The 20,252-nt window shown below is 41.6% G+C and overlaps 1 protein-coding gene across 1 annotated transcript; it reads right to left on the bottom strand.

Annotated features, from left to right (window-relative positions):
- Window positions 1–4,936: 4,936 nt before the first annotated feature.
- Window positions 4,937–19,699, bottom strand: baz1b (bromodomain adjacent to zinc finger domain, 1B). The gene is made up of 21 exons (XM_089014028.1): window positions 18,959–19,699; window positions 17,410–17,526; window positions 14,981–15,125; window positions 14,654–14,846; window positions 13,408–13,529; window positions 13,065–13,262; window positions 12,806–12,994; window positions 11,421–12,711; window positions 11,162–11,311; window positions 10,935–11,073; window positions 10,719–10,852; window positions 10,099–10,210; window positions 9,900–9,998; window positions 9,349–9,526; window positions 9,052–9,234; window positions 8,419–8,566; window positions 7,823–7,970; window positions 7,604–7,719; window positions 7,094–7,224; window positions 6,867–6,973; window positions 4,937–6,764 (listed from the first exon to the last, which is right to left on the bottom strand). Exons 1-21 carry the CDS (start codon window positions 19,075–19,077, stop codon window positions 6,158–6,160), a joined length of 4,626 nt encoding a protein of 1,541 aa, XP_088870154.1. The 5' UTR covers window positions 19,078–19,699; the 3' UTR covers window positions 4,937–6,157.
- Window positions 19,700–20,252: the final 553 nt, after the last annotated feature.

Genomic DNA, 20,252 nt, shown 5'->3' with positions numbered 1-20,252 from the left:
GTGTGTGTGTGTGTGTGTGTGTGTGTGTGTGTGTGTGTGTGTGTGTGTGTGTGTGTGTGTGTGTGTGTGTGTTGCGTGCGTGCGTGCGTGCGTGCGTGCGTGCGTGCGTGCGTGCGTGCGTGTGTGTGTGTGTGTGTGTGTGTGTGTGTGTGTGTGTGTGTGTGTGTGTGTGTGTGTGCCACACTTGGTGGGTCGCTCTCTGCCATCCGTCTCTTTCCCCCAAGTTGGACTCCTGTTGCCTTCACAGTGAAGGGCCACTCAACCTGGGTGGATATTCTTTCCTTCACATCTGCTGCAAATTTGGCAGAGGCAAGCCATTCAAAGACCCCTTTATGGAGCTACACACATTAATATTTAAATCGGCACATTTATGTCATTTTGTGTCACACTTTTCTGTTCTGTTGCTTTCGTTTGCTCTATATTGTAAATATATATGCGCATACCCACACCTTTTTTTTCACTCAACCGAAAATTAAGACTGAACTGAAGTTAGCCCTTACAGCTGCAGCTTTTTTTTTTCTCAAGCGTCTCACCCGCTGCTGAAGGCGAAGGAATGGTTAGTGGACCATTGCACACTTTAATCTATTTATTGCACACGCCCCCTTACAAGGCATATGCGCCTTACGAGTTAAGAAACATGAGATGATGGAACAGCAGGTCATCATGTACATGTCGCCGGTACACCGCAATGGAAATAAGGGGTTAAGTTGTGCACATGCATTTGAATGGTGCGTTTCTCTGTATACACTGTACAAAGCGACATCGCTAAAGTTCAACTCAAACTGACCATTACACGAGTTTGCGTCAGTGCAGAGCAGCGATGCATATGTGGAACTGTCGCTGTTGGGGTAATCAAAATTATCCAACAGTCGCGGCTTGGAATTGAAGCGGATTTATGTGGGACAGAAGATGTGTGACAATCTCTTTTCATCAATGGATGATACAGCTTTATGTTTGCTTTCAAAACTTAGCTTGTAGGATACGTGCACATTTCACATGACGTCCCCGATCCACTGGTGAAAAGGACACTTTGATTCTCTCCTATTTCATCTAGAACCGCTTCATGCAACAAGGAGAGTGAAGAAAGTGCGTAGAATTGAATGATTGTCTCTGTCTCTTTTGTTGTGTCACATTATTTGTTATTTTTGTGTGTTTTTTTTTTACTTCAAGATGGTGCCGCGAGGGTGGTGCCTTTACGGCAGCTCATTTATTTTGTTTGCTTCTGTGAAATGTAAATTTCTCCTCTGTGAGACAAATAAAAGATCATCTAATCTAATTTAATCTACCTGGTGTGTATCCCAATAAATCTAACTACAAATATATGAGTCTCTGCGAGTGCCTTTATGATTGTGAACCTATGTAAATGTTTCATACCACCAAAATATTGACATCAAATTGATCCACGACCAGCTCTGCAATCACAAGTCTTGGATATTAGTTTGCTCAACTATTATTCAAGTTACTCAAATTACTATTATTCAAGTTGATGCTTTCTACTATCTTTCTGACTGCTTCATTTTTCCTGTATATATAATAGTTGTCCATGTTACAGCTTCAGCTGTTGTTAAAGCGCTATATAAATCGATATGTATGGTATTATACTGTATTACTCTGAAAATGAGCTTCATTAGATATGACACATTGATATTATTTATTGAAGCAAGACATGTTGAACACAGACAGGTGAACATGACGATTAGCTTTCACAAGCTACAAAAAAATGTTGTGGTGGGCCACATAAGGCTCCCTGACCTTGACTTTGCCACTTATACTACTGAGTGTCAAATCTACAATGCAAATATGAATAAGGTAAAAAAAACTGGCTTTGAATGTTGATCGTTTTTTGGTGTTGTGTGTAGCTTGACATTAGGCATCCACTGCCCCGTTGATTTCTGAGCTCTGCTGATTGCAGAAACAGGACATACTTTGGTCAGACAAACAAATGCAAATGTGGTGCAATATTTTTTTTTTCTTTTCTTTTGACTTTTGTCAGAGGTCTGAACGCTTTTAGGTGAAGACGGAGCGGGCTACAGGCTATTTATTATTCCTTCTTCATTCATCAAACATCCTGCTCTGACCTAATTGCACACAAAAAGAGGAAAAGAAGGAAAGACTGATCAGACGAGGAGACACGCGTTGTGAAAGGGAACTGAAGCACATAACGGATGGAGAAAGTTAATTACTTTGTGCTAAACCGTACAAAGAATTGCGAGATATATCTTGGAGCTTGACTGAGCAGGCTGATGAAGCCTTCGTATGAATCATGACGGGTCTCATCCCATTTATGACATCGGCAAGTCTGACTGCCTTTCATCTCTCCCACATAATGCTCATCCAATTGTTCCGCATCCACCGTATCCGCATCCCTGAGTTCAAAGAAATTCTCGGGTGACTGGATTTCGTCTTCCAGTTTCTTTTTGCCTTATGTGCTTATTTTATCAACACGTTTCAGGAGGACTGACAAAGATGTCAACGGCAATACCTTTCACATAATCGTCGTGGTTTGATGAGAGGCCAGAAATTCCATATCAACGGCGTATAAGGGGTTTGCATCGTAGCATTGGTGCCTGTGGTTGAGAGGATAAATGACTGGTATGCAAATATGCTGTTTTGGGGGAGTCGGGTCTATGAGAAGACTTGTTTCAAACGAGTGCTGGAAACTGGAAACGCAAACTCCCGAGAGAAAACGGCATCCTCTGAACTCCTCTGCACTCACCCACTTTTCTTCCCTCATATTTTGGTTATATCATCAAAGCCAGAGTAAGCAAATCAGTGGAGAAAATTGGGGGAGAAGATTTTTTTCAAATAATTTATTAATAATAGCTTGCACTTGAAAGCAAAAAAAAAGGAGAAAGACACTTGGAGCATTTCACTTCAGTGTGCTCATGTGCATGTAAGTTGACGCATGATTTTCAGGGCACCTTCAAGTCGGTAAGGGAATGTGTGACTTCTTATTTTTGGCACGCCGTTGACTGAGCTCTGTCTGAAGTGTGCCTTGACATAACATAAATCACTTTTACGCTCAGAGCTAATCATTCCAATTAAAAGAACTCCACTCTGTGTTAGTTTTTGGACCAAGGACAGGTATCAGGATACACAAAAAAAAAAGGCGACCCTGATTTTTTTTTTTCCACTCCAACCACTCTTGGGTGATTCTTTGATCGAGAGATGGGAGGTTATCCTTGTTTAATGATGAAACTGGCACAACAGAAAGTGTCTGACAGCCATGATCACATAATGAGATCACAAAGTGTTGACCAAAGCTTTCACTACCATGAATTGAATAACCAAACTTGAACTGGATCATCACAGATAAGAGCCGTGTGACGTCTGATGCTAGAAAGCACAGAGATAAGAGATGTCTGTAAACTGAGGTTAAATTGTACGCTTAAAAGTATACAACAGTGGTAGGCAACCCCAGTCCTTGAATGTTTTAAATGTTTCCATACGTTAGGCCTTTTATCTGACAACACAAGCCTTCTAATTTTTAGGCAGCTTTTACTGATCAGTGGATCAGTAAATGTCAGAAATAATTAGTGTACATTTAATAATTGTTGAAAGTGTTTTGTTTAGTCAATAATAAAAAAATCTACAAAAAACTGTGAAATATGACTGTAGTATTTTTTAGCATTTAGCATTCAAAACATCTATGCTTATGAGGACGATTTTGCTCAAGTTCAAGAGCTGTTTCGATCAAAATTAGGTATTACAATAATCCCTTGCTACTTCGCGGTTCTATTATCGCGGTTTTGATGCATCGCAGATTTTTTTTCAGGGGGAAAAAAAACATTCAGAATAAAAACATGCCGAATGCCTCCTGTACCTTGATTGGTTCCCAGTACTGACGTCACCCAATGACAGCATGATATCTCATGCAAATTTCCCCATTGTGGGACGATTAATGGTTTTCTGATTTCTGATGGTTTACAGCCATGTGGATTCGCTGTGCCTCTTTGCAGCCGTGCCCAGCACCACCTCTTATCACGTGCGTTATTATATACACGTAACTCTATTTCACTGATTTTAATCTCTCAAGTACGTAGTACTGATCCCATTAACTGCGAAAAACTTTAAAAATACAGCGTTGTTACAGCTTTTGTATTTCACTTTAGCATGGGCAAGTGGTCATATTGGTGCGGCCAGTTGGTGTCTTGTTTTTTTTCTGCGTCTATCATGACCAGAATATAAGAAGCTTGGCATCGCGTCTGTCAGGTCAACACGCACTTGTTCCTTCCTCACCGAAAGCTCCCCCGCGACTGACTTTGACCTCAGGTAAATATTTGCCGGACAACTCACTCCTCCGCATCCACAACCACACTCCCCAGTTGTCAGTTTGTTCAGAGTTCAAAGGTCACTCTGAGCACAGCCAGCGTGTTTTTTTAGGAGTGTGGATGCACCTGTTTCTGATTTGGAGTTCATTTGAAACCTGACAAATGCATTCATTGCTGTTCATGCCTCGAAATGAAGTGGAAAATGTGAATGTTCATTCAAATAGAACAAATGACATAGTTTTACACCTCACTAAATCCTCATCACAAAAACAATTCTGCATTGTACACATAAATTTCTCTCAGAATCCAAATTAAACGACATTTCAGAAGCAAATTAGTTTTAATGAAGCCATCAGCACTGTTCTGAAGGCTTTGGATCCATTTGGTATTCACCACCGACAGGAAATTGTTTGAAATCCACGTTCAGAAAGATGAAGCCCTGCCATCTATCAGAGGTAAAATTCCAGAACATCCTTTTTTTCAGCCTTTGCTCCATTGCAGCCTCTTCAGCTGTAAACATAGGCAGACTGCTGATTTGCATAAGGTCATACTCAAGTTGTATATTTAATTTCACTTTATATACTACCGCTATAAGCAGTACGTAACAAACGCTCTGTTAAAATTAAAACCAGAATGGCACAGAAAGAAAATAATTTTAACTCCAGTCTTGCAAATAGCCTTTATTGGAAACCTTTACACGCAAGTACTCCTTACCCTTGACTAGACTATAAATATACATATAAAAGGGATGTGTAAGACAGTCAGGGGTCCTTTTGAGAAAAGCTCTGAAATGTCACTCACTGGTTGTAAAAGTGGAATAAAGTAGACACATTAAGGCATGAGAAAAGACCACGACAAAGGAAACACATCACAGGATAGTCACAGGAAGAACGGACGGCCAACATCTTGACTGGTCGTCTACGCAGGAAAATATTCAAGTCACGTATCAGACATGTTTCCTTCCCTGTATGACAAGAGAGTTGCTGCACATGTTTGCAAAGCGCAGTGAAAGAATCTGACAAAAATCGAAGAGTGCCACCTAGAGACTCAGTGAGAGAACTACACTGAGTACAGTACTTGCTTTGTGATTACAAATACACGTTGAAGTGTCCTTTAAAAAAGCGCATGATTAAATGTGCCATTTCTGCCAGGACAGATGAGTAAAAAAATCTATAATACTAAACACGTTCTCTGCACAAGCAGGAGAGTCCTGATTAATCATTTATGCAGATGTGATTTACAAAACACTAATTAAATGTGCAAAAAATATGAACTCTTCAAAAATACCCATATTGAGAAACATATTTGTCATTTTACAAATGTTTATGCACATTACTGGAGCAAAATGGTCCTGCGGCTGCTGTTTTTTTGGTACATTTTACACAAAGTAGTGCACGTGACAGAACCTTGAGATACCGTTTTTGTTTAAAGTGGCAGGCCACTGTAGAACACAAATTGAAAAAAGATGTCCGAAAAAGTCCGAAATTCAATGACCAAGATGAGGAAGAGAAAGGCCAACTCTCTCCCCCAACAGTCCGCTGCTGTGACACTGGAACATTTTCAAAATTCCCATGAAAAAAGGGAAATGGGGTTGTGCTTTTATTCAATGCACAATAAGTCGGGCTGATTCCGTCCCAGCAGTATTTGAGAGAAATGTGTTTATTAAAAACAAAACAAAACACTGAGGACCTCTCGAACTGTCATTGTTTTTCAATGGGGAAATTACCCCTCCACATAATGCATGTCAAAAATAGAAATCCTTTTTGAGAAAAAATAAAAACAAATCAGTTATTTGTGAGGTTGGTGGACGAAAGGAGTCTGATCAATTGATCGGGAACTAATTCTAAAAGGATGGAAAAAAAAAAAAATCAAAAGCACCCTGGGCTTCATGAGTGTTTCAGTCTCTTGGAATGTCGCTGCTGGCCTGTCCCTTCGGCCTCTGACCGGCCTCTTTGCAGATGAGTTCTCCGAGTGTCTCGCTCACTGTCACAATCCGGTTTGGAAGCGGTCCTCTTACTTGTCCTCCTGCCAGTGTCCTCCTCTTCCTCATGCTCACCCTGTATTTCCTGACTGTTTCTGCTTCTCTTGGCATTTGACTTGCTATTTTTAATCAATTTTTGCGGCAGTGGCCGATTGTCCTCTTCCTTGTCTTCTTCCTCCTCCTCCTCCTCCTGCCCTTCATCTTCCTCTTCCGACGATACATGAGCATAACTGACACGCTTGCGTGAGCGTCGTCGGAGGTAACTGAAGCCCGGTAGCAGCTTCTGGAGCAGCTCCATAAAGGCTGTCTCTGTCTTAGTCATGCAGGAGAGCACAGTGCTTCCCTGCTCATTGTACTCCTCCGCATTGGAGAAGATCAGCTTCATGTCTTCCACAAAGGCGTGGCCGTTGCGATACGAGCCTTGGCCAAACTTGCTCTGCATGGTTTGGAAATCCATGGGTTGCGAAATGACATCTAAATAGTCCTCCGCTTCGTCAATAGACACAGGTTCCCTGGGGGGAAGAAGAGCATTCAAGATCAGCAACGGGCTAAAAACCACACCCAAATTATTTCAGAGAATAACCATTTATACACCGGTGACAATGTCCACTCACCTAAAGGGCCAGCTGTATCGAAACTTAGTCAGTTTTTTAAGGATTTCCTCACATTTCTCCAGTTCTAGTGCTTGTCTGCGCATTCCTGACTGGGTGCTCTGGCGCACCTTTACAAATGAAATGCAGAACATCACACAAATAGCAGATGAATATTTTCACTGTGTGCAGCATCGTGAAACACTACATTACAGTTGAGAGCGAGTAATAGGATTGATCTGCTTTCTTACCAGTTCATCGATGTCTGCGGGGCTGCTGAGGACATTTTTGTGCTTGCTGCTCTGGCTAGTTGAGGACAACTTCTTTTTAGGTTTAGATTTCGGCCGGGCTGAAGACTGTTTACTCTTCTTTCTTGGCCTCACTGTCAAGCCAAAATTAGAGGCAATAAAGTCTTTGTCCAGTATTTGGAAATGATGCACAAAATCGCCAAATGCACACATGCTGTATTTTCTTGCAATCCAACTCGCTTATTGAATAAGGATGAAAAATATAGCGCGACACCCAAAAGAAACAACAAGGAGACAATATGTTTCTCACCACAAAAAATAATGAATATATATCTTACAAAACAATTTTGTGGGATGGACAAAGCTGTTTGAATTTAAGGTGGCTCTTAATGCACTTCTTAGCATCATCCATAATAAACAGGACTGAATTAGGTTGAAACTATTTCAATTGAAAGTCCATCCCTGCATTTTTTTGGCAACAAAGCCAAGATAAAGTGTCTCTGCCATACTCACAGCTGTGGCCCGTGGCCTTGTGTTCTGATTCTTCTTCATCATCATCTTCGTCCTCGTCTGAGTCTTGCTCTTCAGACTCCTCCTCATCTTCTTCATCGCTGTCTTGTTTGTAGTTTCTATTGAAGACAAATTTATTCCAGAGAATTCCACAGCAACATTTGAGTAAGCGGCAGTGCTTTGAAATAAGTCAAGTGCGAAATACCACCGCTCAACACTCACCTTGAGCGTGTGCCTCGTCTGGCCACTGCAGGCTGACAGGCCGTGCACATCCACTCGCCTTCGGGAATCCGGTGCAGGACCGGTCTCAGGCAGAAAAGATGGAAAGCCTTGTTGCATTCGTCACACAGGATAAGTTTCTCGTCATCGCCTGAGAAGGATTCAAAGTTTATTTTATTAAATACGACCGCTAAGATGTGTGCACATTTTCAGCATGACGGCCCTGATCTGCGGATGAAAGGACACTTTGATCCTCTCCTCTTTCATCTGGAAATGTTTCATACAACAAAGAGAATGCAGAAAAGTTGTTACGGTTGAATAACTGACTGTGTCTTATGTGTTGTGTTGTATTATTTTGATTTCAAAATAGCGCAGAGTGGCTGGCTGTAGAGCAGTGACTATATGTTGTTGTCGTCCTTCCTTTCATAACGTTGCGGCTGTGAATCGGGAATTTCTCCATTATGAGACAAACAAAGGTTTTCTTATCTTATCTTTGAAGATTTGCTTGCAGTTCTGTAATGTTATATGCTGCATTGCTGATAACCAGAATTTTTCAGTATTTTATACTAATCTGTTTCGATTTATAGTAGACATTTTACCTTTTTTCCGACAAACTTTGCAACGGGCATTCTCGGCAGACATGTCCCACTTGATGCAGGCATCCAACATCCCCAGCAGCACATGTATGCGGGAGAAGGTTTGGGCCTCGCGGATAGCTGTCCTCCACTTCTCGAGTGCTGTTGCCACCTGAGGGAATGGTTTTGGAATACAGTAAAGTCTCGTTATATCGATATTCAAGGGAGTCCGAAAAAATATTGATATAACCGGGACTATCGATATATCCGACCCTGTTTGCATGTAATTTTCTCCGTGCGTGCATAGAAATAGTATCGATATAACCCGGACTATCGATATATCCGATATCGATATAACGAGACTTTACTGTATATCATGGTCAGACCATACCGAAAAATACATAGTCAATTCACATGACAACACAAGATATCGGGGGGCTTCGGGCCTTGAAATTGCCTAATACGCATGAGACACTCGAAGTGGATTGGCCCTCATCACATTCCATGCATTCACAGGTTGGAATCCCCAACTCTGAATGCACTCACGGTTGACGTTAGGTCTTAATATAGTCGCACAGCTTTTAAAAAAAGTTCAAGAAAATGAATTTGGCTAGGGTGATTGTTGTGATCAAAACTCAACATTTTTCTTTCTCTTACCTTCGCCTCCTCAGCTAGTTTCTTTTCTTCATCCATCTCTTCAGCTTTGGTTTCTTCCCCGCCTTGCTTTTTCTTCTTTTTCTGCTTGGGGGCCATGAATCCTTGCAAAAACTTCTTGATCACACAGGCTTGAATGGTAATGATGGATTCTCCTAAATCTTTCAAGTTGTCCATTTTTTCAAGCTGTAAACAACAAACATACACATAGATAAATATCAGCAAATTTACAACAAATTTGCTGACTACACATCTTTAGTTGTGACCAAACAAACACTTGACCATATATAGTGTTCTCACCTGATCCTCTATGTCCTTTTCATCATCAAAGTATCCCAAGCCACCCTTCAGGAGGCGTGAGGCTATCTCCTGAATATCACTGCGCAAAAATTTCAGCAGCTCTGTGTCCTCATCGGGGACTTCAGGGCCCACTTTGTCCTTTTGGGTCAAATTGATGGAGTGTATGATGTCCTGATACCTACGGAAGGACATTAGAAACAAAATTATTTCAATTGCTCTTCCTTGTGAGTCACATTGTAAATGTAAGTGAAAATAATGGGACAAGGCAATTAGAAATGGGATTTGGATGTAAATTAGGTCTGAAGCGATCAAATATTTAGTATTTGAATATCATACTAAAAAGTATTGAAAAATCAGGTATTTGGATTTTTTTTTAATTAAATAAAAAAATGCTGAAGACCAAAAAAAAGTGTAGGACTAATTTACTGATTTTTTTTCTGCAGTGTGTAGTCATTTATATTGATTGCCTTTGAAAAGTAATCTGACGGCACTTTACACGTGTGCTTGTGTAAACAAACCATTTATTATGTCTTGAGCATGCATTCATTCACCTGCTTTCTATCTTTGTCTTCAGCTCACTTTCTCGAACTCCGTGAGGATGAAGACTGTCCACCAACTCCTCCAGATCAGTAAGACTGTCACATATGAACCTGACAAAATGCGTCGATTAGAAAGCCGATATGATCGTAATAATACCGTAGAAATTCTCTGACCAGTATGCAAAGGAAAATGTGATTGTAAAACACGTACCAGAGATTCTGTCCCTGCTTCGGGGTTGTAGTTTCTATACAGACGTCTGTTGGTGCCCCCAGCTGGGCCTCGACGTTTTTAGCGCCATCGATGCTTCCACTATCATCAGCCTCTACAAAGACATATAATAAAAAATAAACACATTCAAAACATCAATATTTTGCTTACCGTATATTCCGGACTATAAGGTGCACCGCATTATAAGGCGTACCTTCAACAAATCAAATATTTTAAAACCTTTTCCATATACATTATAAGGTGCACTGGATACTAAGGTCAGCTTTTGAAAATAATTAAGGATTTTAGGTGAGCCTTACAGTGAGGAAAAAGATACGCTATTTTCTGTGGAAAAATAACACGACTAGTCATACGATACTTGCACATGGTTATGGATATATATTTTATTCCTTGCTTTTTCTGTAGCCACAAAGGGACACAAGCCAGTGTTCTGTTGTGCCGGTCCCAAGCCCGGAGAAATACAGAATGTTGTGTCAAGAAGGGCATCTGACGTACAAGCTTGGCCAAAACAAACTTCTGAAGATGGAGGACACTGAATCGCTGTGGCGACCCCTAAAGCGAAAAGCCAAAAGGAAAAGAAGTACAAGTCACAGCAGCCTCACCGTCATCTTCATCGTCCATATCTGGCTCAGTTGTTATTTCCTCAGGAGGAGGTGTGAAGCTGTAGTCAATGCTGTCATGCACCCAGCCTTTCTCAATGTACAGTCCAGGAACCACGTCAGAGAAAAACCAATATCTGGACAAATGGTCATGAATTAGTATTTTTGTTAGCGTTAATTGACTCCCCCTTATTTAATGGTTAAAATAATTTCACTGACCTGTTATGATTTCTGTCTGTACCCAGTGGAGTTCTACGCAGGACCAGTTTGGCCTTTGTTATACCGTCCTGAAAGTTCTTTTCGGCAGTCGCTCTTTGTCTGCGGAGTCTCTCTTCTTCGGCTGCCTCTTCCATGCGTTCTTGGGGATGATAATTTGGAAACAAATTAGTCCCCAAATCCAATTGCAACTGACAACTTGACTTGATTTGAAGAGAAACAGGGATCACCTTTGTTCTGTTTGTCCATCTCCTCTCTTTCTCTCTTGGCCTGCATGCTCATTAGCTGCCTGCTTTTGACTGAGCTGATCATGTCCACCAGCTCTACTTTGACTTCTTTCTTGAGCTCCTTCTTTGGATCATCCTTTTTTTTCTTCTCATCTTGAGCCATGAAAAAAGACACGTTGCAAAAGCGATGTTTTACCAAATGCAGAATAAAGATCACAAGATGCATTTTTTAAATAATTGTTCTTTGATAAGTCCAATTTACCTTTGCCCTCGACCTCTTTTTGCTTCTTCTTCTCAGCCTTTTTGCGATTGACCTCTTTCAGCATCGCCACACGCTCTTTCCACAGTTCAGCGGTCCGTTGCTGCATGCCATCAACATGGTCTTCCACCGAGTATGTCATGAGAATACGGTGGCACAGCGATACCAGCAGGCTGACTTTTTCTTCTGGGTCAAGCTCAAAGACCTCTACAGTTTCAAGCTTCTCGAGAAACTCGCTAGTTACAACATCATCAAAGCCACTTTTGCACATATCCACAGACCCCTGACCGCTCTCTTCACCTTGTGCATCAAAAGGACGCAAACACAGCCTCGCCAGCTCTGATACAGAGTGCAAGGTGAGGGGTATCTCAGATAAAGGGATATCAAGCTCACTGTAGCCTTCCGCGAGCTCGTCTTGTAGCAACGTCTGAAGCAGCACCACCAGCACACGGTTCAGGTAATGGAAACCAGAGCGTTGTCCAACCAGCGATTCCATCAGAGCTGCAGATGTGATGGGGTACTTATCATCTGGCATCAGCAGGCCGGCATAGCAATGAAGGAATTCCACAACCATGGCAACATCCCCAAAAAGGGTGTTCGGCAGCCCCTCGGGCATATCAACAAGCTTAAATGTCGGCAGTGTCTTGCCACCTATTATTTCCTGGTCCTCGTATCTACGCGACTGTTCAAGACGGAGTAGCATCTCCTTCTCGCGACGTTCCTTGGCTCTTTCCCGAAGTTTCTCCTTCAGATTGTTGCGTCTTTTTTTTATCTCTTCTTGCTTTTCCTCTTCGCTCATGGCTGCCCAACGTCTCTTTTGCTCCAATCTCTCCCAACGTTTCTCAACCAGCTCTTTCAACTCATCGGGTAGTCTGCCACGGTCATCCGGTGACAGGGCCTTTGCAGCCTTTGAGATGAGGGACGACAGAACACTCTTTTTGTCCTCTTTTCCCTTGTTCTCCTTATAGTAGCGAAGAAGGTGGAGAGCCATAGGATGTAATGGCTTTCCGAGTTTGGGAGAGCCAATGCTACTACTACGGGCGCGTTTTTTGGGGCTGCCAGCAGCAGTGCTTTTAGCTAGATGAAGCAGGGTCATCTGCTTCATCTTGGGTGTCTTGGCCCCTGCTTTTGCATCTTTTGGAGAAGCTTTGAGAATATTCTTATCACCGCCCTTTACAGGTTTCTTTCCATCCTTCTTGTCTCCAGATTTTTTAATAGATTTTGGACTGGAAAGACTTTTCTTGGGTAAGCCAGAGTTCTTTAGTTTTAACGGAGAACCATTCATCTTTATTTTCTGTGGGGGGAGAAGACAATGAAACATTGTAAAAAGGAACACTTCACAACTACGGGATCATCCTGTGTCAATATTTGACAAAAATTGATCCTACCTGCACATGACCCCAGATGGTTGGACTAAGGGCCTTGACGAGACCATCTTTCTTGCTTTTGTCTTTCTTTTCCCCTTTTTCATTTCCCGAGTGCTCTCCTGGTGTGCCAGGTGTCTTCGGCCTCTTTTTGGGTTTACCTTCACGAGAAGTCAAACTCTTGCGCTTGGCGGAAGGATTCTCAGCTAAAAACTTTGGCCAAACAAAAGTGTGAGTTTATGTCATTCATAACCTTATCTAGAAAAAAATACCAGAAATGTACCTTGTGTGGGTCGAGAAGAAAGTCACTGAATTTACTAGGCAGATTAAACTTTTTCACTAATTCATCTTCAACCACCCAGGGTGCACTCTCCCCCATGCCGAGCCTCTGTGCATAGTGTCTGATGAAGTAACGGATGATCTCTTTGGTTGGTGGGCGCTCTGTTCTGTAAAGACTTTCCGCTGGCACATCACTAATTACCTGTGGCACCGGTCAGAAAGATTTATTTTAGTGTGCAACAAAACATTTCAAAGATGAAATAAAGTTGATAATCATTACATACTCCTTCCCCCCCTTTACACAAAAGCAAACATAATTTTGGTTGTGTGTGTGTTTACATACAAACCTTGTCCTCACTGACGAGCTTGACGTCATATTTATGAGGAAGGAATTTAGGAATTACCCACTTCTTCTTTTCTTCCTTCATAGCAGTGGGGAGTTTTCTTGGTGAACGCCGTGCTCGCTCACCTGAAAAAGAAGAATCTAACGTCACCAACACTTCAGCATTAAATAATGCATCCCTGCCAACTTTTGAAACCAAAGAAGCCTACGTCTGTGTAAGCTCTCAGTCGTACAGGAGTGGTCCGTCGATGAAAAGGTTTCTTCAGCCGTCATCTGTACTTCTTTGAAGGTATCGGACGTTTCGCTTCTTATCAAAGAAACTTCGTCAGCAAACTAAAGTCTTACTGGTAGTTTAGGCTCTCTCTCTCTCTCTCACTCTCTCTCTCTCTCACTCTCTCACTCTCTCACTCTCTCTCTCTCACTCACTCACTCACTCACTCACTCACTCACTCACTCACTCACTCACTCACTCACTCACTCTCACTCTCTCTCTCTCTCTCTCTCTCTCTCTCTCTCTCTCTCTCTCTCTCTCTCTCTCTCTCTCTCTCTCTCTCTCTCTCTCTCTCTCTCTCTCTCTCTCTCTCTCTCTCTCTCTCTCTCTCTCTCTCTCTCTCTCTCTCTCTCTATATATATATATATATATATATATACACACACACAGTAAAGTCTCGTTATATCGATATTCAAGGGAGTCCGAAAAAATATCGATATAACCGGGACTATCGATATATCCGACCCTGTTTGCATGTAATTTTCTCCGTGCGTGCATAGAAATAGTATCGATATAACCGGGACTATCGATATATCCGATATCGATATAACGAGACTTTACTGTGTGTGTGTGTGTGTGTGTGTGTGTGTGTGTGTGTGTGTGTGTGTGTGTGTGTGTGTGTGTGTGTGTGTGTGTGTGTGTGTGTATATATATATATCCCTACTGTCCAGACATGGCGGTGCCGGACTCTGTTATGATAGGTCCCTGCTCTCAGGTTGGGGGGAGCAGAGGGCTACTCCCTGCAGCCCCACTGATAGTCCCTATTGTTCTGACTAACGGCTGGCCTGATTGCCCCACTTTGACCGGTATCACCTCATCAGTATTACTAATCCTATGTTGCCTAAGCAGGCTTTTGTATGAACAATCCAAATTGAACCTCACCCCACCAAACCGGTTTAATGAAGGATTTAGTTGTTTTATGAAAATCGCTTCTTGGTGGTTTGAAAGGGGAGTAAAAGAAATTTTTGTTTAAACTTACAGAGTGTCTCTCTCCTACTCTCCTCTTCTCTATGGCTTGGTTCCTTCCTCTGGTTCTCTTGACTGGTATTCTCTTTGTCACTGGAAGGAGAATCACAGGCACCTTCAAGCTTCTTCTCTCCAGCTTCCCCCTCAGGGTGTTCAAGGGGATGAATCTTTGCCACCTTCGCTCGTAAACTTTTGTCTTGGCTCACCTACATTAAATTATGTTTGAGAATATTTTAGCAAGCATCACATTTCTGATGAATGAATTATGCAGATTAAAGAAAGACACTTGAGATGAATTAGTTTACAAAATGGACAATAAATAACTGCAGATTAAACTCACTGTAAAGTCACACTCTTCGCCAACAGCATACTTTGTGAGGATTTCTACCCAGGCCATTTCAACTAGCTTGTCCAGAGACACCGTGTTGTGGTGAACCATCTCCAGTATGGGCTTCTCAAACCACCGAGGATATTCTTCCAGAAGCCTGCACAGATACAAAAGATTTTGTAGTGAGAAACAAACAAAACAAATATATGTACAACTCACCCAGATTGCATCATAGAACTAGTACAATTATGTCAAATTAAAGTTGAGAAATATGGCTCTGAAAAAATATAATTTAATGAAGTATTTTCATAGACGCCATTAATCCATTTCTGTGGTTGCTATCACAATGTACGACAAGTCCCTCCCCCAACCATCCATTCAATCCTGAATTTGGCCTGCAGGGGTTGCAAAATCTCTTTTCGAACACGTGGACAGTATTCAATGTAACAGTAGTAATAATAATAATAATAATAATAATAATAATAATAATAATAAATTTATTTATAAGCACCTTTCAAAACTATCAACGACACTTTACAGTCGTAGGATGAGAAGAACAGTGTGGAAAAAACGAACCGTAACAGCCTACACATAATATTGCCACCAAGTCGGCTTGTAACAAAGCAAATAAAGTCATTTCCACTGTAACCCAAGGTCACACAGTGTCAGTGTACAATATGGAGACCATCTATGTCATATGTATGCAAACACACAATGTAAATAAAAGGCTTGTAAATGAGTCAAAGCCTGTGACGTCAGTTTCATACAACCTCAAATTACCCTGGCCGGCTTTTATATAAATGCACATTATTTATTTGCAACATCGATTAAGCGTGAAAATCTGTTTCTCAATAGCAGGCACTTGGGAGCAGAAGTATCACTAAGTGTTATTTTAAATACAGCTTCTAGTGTGGAGAAATTTATTACATCTCTGTATAGAAGTCCAACATGGCGCTCGAGTAGGCAGCCGTCGGAAAGTGCTCCCACGAGCCTTGCTATTTTTTTTGTGTGTTCTCTTTGTGTTTTCTTTTGTTACTTTGTGTTGTTGTGCGTCATGTGGATGTTGGTTATTTTTCAGCATTTTTGGCCACAACATTCATCGAGGAGACTGCTGAGCAGTCGCACTCTCTGTGCAGCACGAATATGCCAGCATTGTTTTGGATTGGGAGGAATGTTGAATGTTGGGGCCATTTGACTGTCATCGCTAGACAGCTCTGGGGCGATTGTGATTTTTTTTTTTTTGCACCTGTCATGGGCAGAATTCTCACAGCACAAGGTCGATGTTGTTGGACAGTCTGTGGCTGGATGGATGCATGACTCGAGGAGCCCGCGATGAGAAGAAATGAGTGTCAGCACAGACTGCCGATGGGTATGTGGAACTGTCGCGGCTTGGAATTGAAGCAGATTTACACGGGACAGGAGATGTGAGACCATCTCTTTTCGTCAATGGATGCTATAGCTTCGTGTTTGCATTCAAAACCTAGCATGTAGGAGACCTGCACATTTCACCATGATGTCCCAGCTCCACTGATGAAAGGAGGATTTGATCCTCTCCCTTTTATCTAGAACTGCTATATGCAACAACGAGCGTGTTAAAGATTGAAGACCGTATCTTTTGTGTTGTGTCACATTACTTGTTATTTTGTTTGTGACTTCAAGGTGGCGCCGCGACATTAGCTGCATTTACAGCAGGCCCTGTATTTTGTTTTTACTGCTGTAAAATGTCAAATTTTCCGCTGTCAGACAAATAAAGGGTCATCTAATCGCTCTTTTCTTTGTCATGGTGTCTCATTACTGCACATGCAGTTTTTGTCGAATAGCTCCACTCCACATTGTTAATCATGTAAATTTTGTCTGTATCTGTGTTGCTGATTCCAATAAGTTCGTTTTTCTAGGACGAGAGCAGTTAGTATGACTATCTGTGTCTTTGTGTTGTCATATTATTTGTTATTCATTTTTTTGTTCTTTTGACTTCAAGACGGCGCCGCGAGAATGGCTACCTTTCAAACAGCTCATATATTTTGTTTTTCTACTTTCATTCCTTTCATCATTTTGCTGCTGTGAAATGTAAATTTCTTCACTGCGAGACTAATAAAGGCAAATCCAATCCAATCCAATCTAATCCAATCAATGACACGCACAAACCTCAAAATAGAAAGAGGTGACACACCGACTTTATCCAATCACAGCACAGCTGAAAGATCATGACCTTCACTGGTCTCACTGTATGGCTTTGTTTTCACACTTGTCAGACCGTCACAAAATTAATTTTACAAATAGCAATAACTGGAATTTGTATGATAATAACTGAAACACTGTATCCAAGTTTAATGTCATCATGACATCGGCTGCAGCAATTTGTATGGGTCAGAGGCATATCAGTACAATTCAGAAGATTGTCAAAGTAACTTTGAAACAAACGTTTGAGAATCGATACTTACAATTCTGTGACTTCCTGTTCCTCCTCCCATGCTTCTTTGTGTGTCAGCTGAATGCTTCCAGTACTTTTGCAAGTCCAGATGCGCTCTTCATACCTCTTCAAGCGGGCCTCATATTCACTATTGATATCTTGTCAAGAACAACTTTTGTATATACGAGCCATCTCGGATGAGTGTGTTCACAACCAATGTAACAACAAAGAAACAATGAACTCGATAATCACATTGATGTACGTTTGATTTTATAAACAAAGGGCCTATAATTCTGAAAAGTGGAGACGAAAATCCAAAATTGATCACGGACGTCATGGTGGGATGTGCACATCTACTACAAGCTAAATGTTGAAACCAAACATGAAGCTATAGCATGCATTGACGAGAAGACAGATTTATGTGGGACATCTCCTGTCCCACATAAATCCACTTTAATTCAAAGCCGTGACACTTCCACATACATCCACATTATATTAGGTTCAATTACATTTGCCTTAATTAGTCTCATCTTTGGAGAATTTTACATTTCACAACTGCGAAGTTATGAAGAAGGAAGAAGAAAGGAAAATAGTAGAAAAATAAACTACAGGAGCTGCTGTAAAGGCAGCCACTCGTTGAGCCATCTTGAAGTCAAAATAATAATAAAAAAACCTAATTAAAAAGTTATTTATTTCTTTTTTTATAGTTATTTGATTTGGATTAGCCTTTATTAGCCCAATTTCACGGTAAGATCAGGGCATTGTCATCAAATGATGAGTAGTTTTTGTTTTTTTGAATGTTGCTGTGCCGATGACCATTTTGTGTTTGGGAGCCTTTTACTGAGCGACTTGCTTGTTCTGCAGGCACAAAGAGACACAAGTCTTCTTGTGCCGGTCCCAAGCCCGGATAAATACAGAGGGTTTTGTCCGGAAGGGCATCCGACGGAAAAGCTTGGCCAAAACAAACATTGGAAACAAACTTCTGAAGATGGAGGACACTGAATCACTGTCGCGACATCTTGAAGGGAAAAGCCGAAAGGAGAAGAAGCACATCTGTAGCTTATCCAACTGCAGGTGTGTAGACCATCACAGGGGGCTCGGTGTAAAAAAAACTCCGGCCATTAACACGCCTCTCGTGACAATTCACGGTTGCAAAATTACACTTAAGACTTCGCATCGACAGACATTAACAGTGACATAACACCAACATTAGCATTGGATTAGCATACCTGGCTCGCGGTGATGGTCGACAGTAAATTCGCATAAGCTAATAATAAAAGTGGACATTTGCCAAAATGACTTGCCAATTATATGAATAGATTAATCAATTGAACGCCAAGGGTTAGGAATGTGTTGTTTGTAGCACATGCATGTTTAGGCTAAGCTTTCCAATGAGATTTAACACTCCACGAGGAAACGCTAAAGTGTAAATGTCAGTACGGAACAAATGAACGCTATACACAGACCTGCGCATTTGCACACGGAATGTGTGGTGTAGAATACACCATGAAGGGACCAGATGAGCAAATAGCTCTTGATGTATGTCTCCGATGAGTACCAGCATCACGTTTAAAGGATACTCTTTGTTCCTGAAGGCCTCCTTGGTGTGCTCGACGATGTAGACCTCCTCTCCTGGGCCCAGCGGCTCGGCTAGCGGCTTCGCTAATGGGTACGGTTTCCGGCCCAAAAGAGGCGCCATTGTAAATCAAATGGTTATTGTGGAACTAAATAATCACTTTAACACTCGGATGTAAAATTTGATCTTTTCCTCTCTCCCGCCAGATAGCATGTATCACGTTTTCACTGATAGGCCTGAAGAAATCAACGTGTAGCAGCTAGCCGGCTAGACAGCGGCCCCGGTTGCTCGTCCGTTGCAAAACAAAACAGTGTGTCGTCCTCGCCTCCTCATCGCAGTCCTCTTCTCTGCTTTAGCAGTGACGCCATAGTTATTCCGAGCAAGTTTGCAAAAATACACAGATAGTTTTTATCCTTGTCTCGAAGTATTTTGCGAAGTTTTCCCTTGCCGGTTGAGCCGTCAGGAGACAATCTAAGCCCCTAGTCCAATTCGCGGCCAGAGTTTACAGTCCGAAGCAGCGGGTGTTCTGGCGCCAAGAACAATTCACTCGTTACTCGACTGAAAGAAGTCGACGTGGTCTCTGGTCTTTTTTTCTTCTTATCGTTCGAAGAGAGAAAAGAAAAAAAATCCCATAAACTGTTTCAAATAATCTTTCCAAGAGGTTGGTTCCTTGTCGAAATGGCGGGAGTTTTTCGATGCCGGTACAATTTCGCACTGAAGTGTCCCGTTTCCCCGGCAGCAAATGTCGTAACAATTCGACCACGCCTTCACTTCTCAGCCATTGGCTCTCTTCGCGAGGCGCCCTCGTCAAACTGACCGGATGTGACGTTTGTCGATTGCCATTGAACTTGATTGTTATTCAACAACCCAGTGCAGTATAATTTGACCATGCTCACGTCCCAAATTTCGTTCAATTAATATTTCAGCAGAATCATAAAATACATTGCTTAACTAACTAATCGTAGTTTGGTTTGCAACAAGTAAAAATATGCATGCTAATCAAATGTTTCATAAAACATTGATTATCTTATAATGATTAAGAACAAATTCAATTTAGATTGAATTGGATTTGCCTTTATTAGTCTCTCAGTGGAGAAATTTACATTTCACAGCAGCAAAGTAATGAAAGGAATGAAAGTACAAAAACAAACTACATGAGCTGCTGGAAAGGCGGCCACTCTCGCGGCGCCGTCTTGAAATCAAAATGACAAAAAAAAAAAAACGAAATAACACATAATATGACAACACTCATTCTGAAGCACTTTCTGTACCCTCTGTTACATGAAGCAGTTCTAGAT

The sequence above is a fragment of the Hippocampus bargibanti genome, linkage group LG14 (assembly GCF_051943395.1).
Source record: "Hippocampus bargibanti isolate YZ-2025 linkage group LG14, ASM5194339v1, whole genome shotgun sequence".
In the NCBI taxonomy this organism is placed as follows: domain Eukaryota; kingdom Metazoa; phylum Chordata; class Actinopteri; order Syngnathiformes; family Syngnathidae; genus Hippocampus; species Hippocampus bargibanti.
The sequence above is the reverse complement of the archived record's forward strand: the minus strand, read 5'-3'. Positions and strand labels throughout refer to the sequence as shown.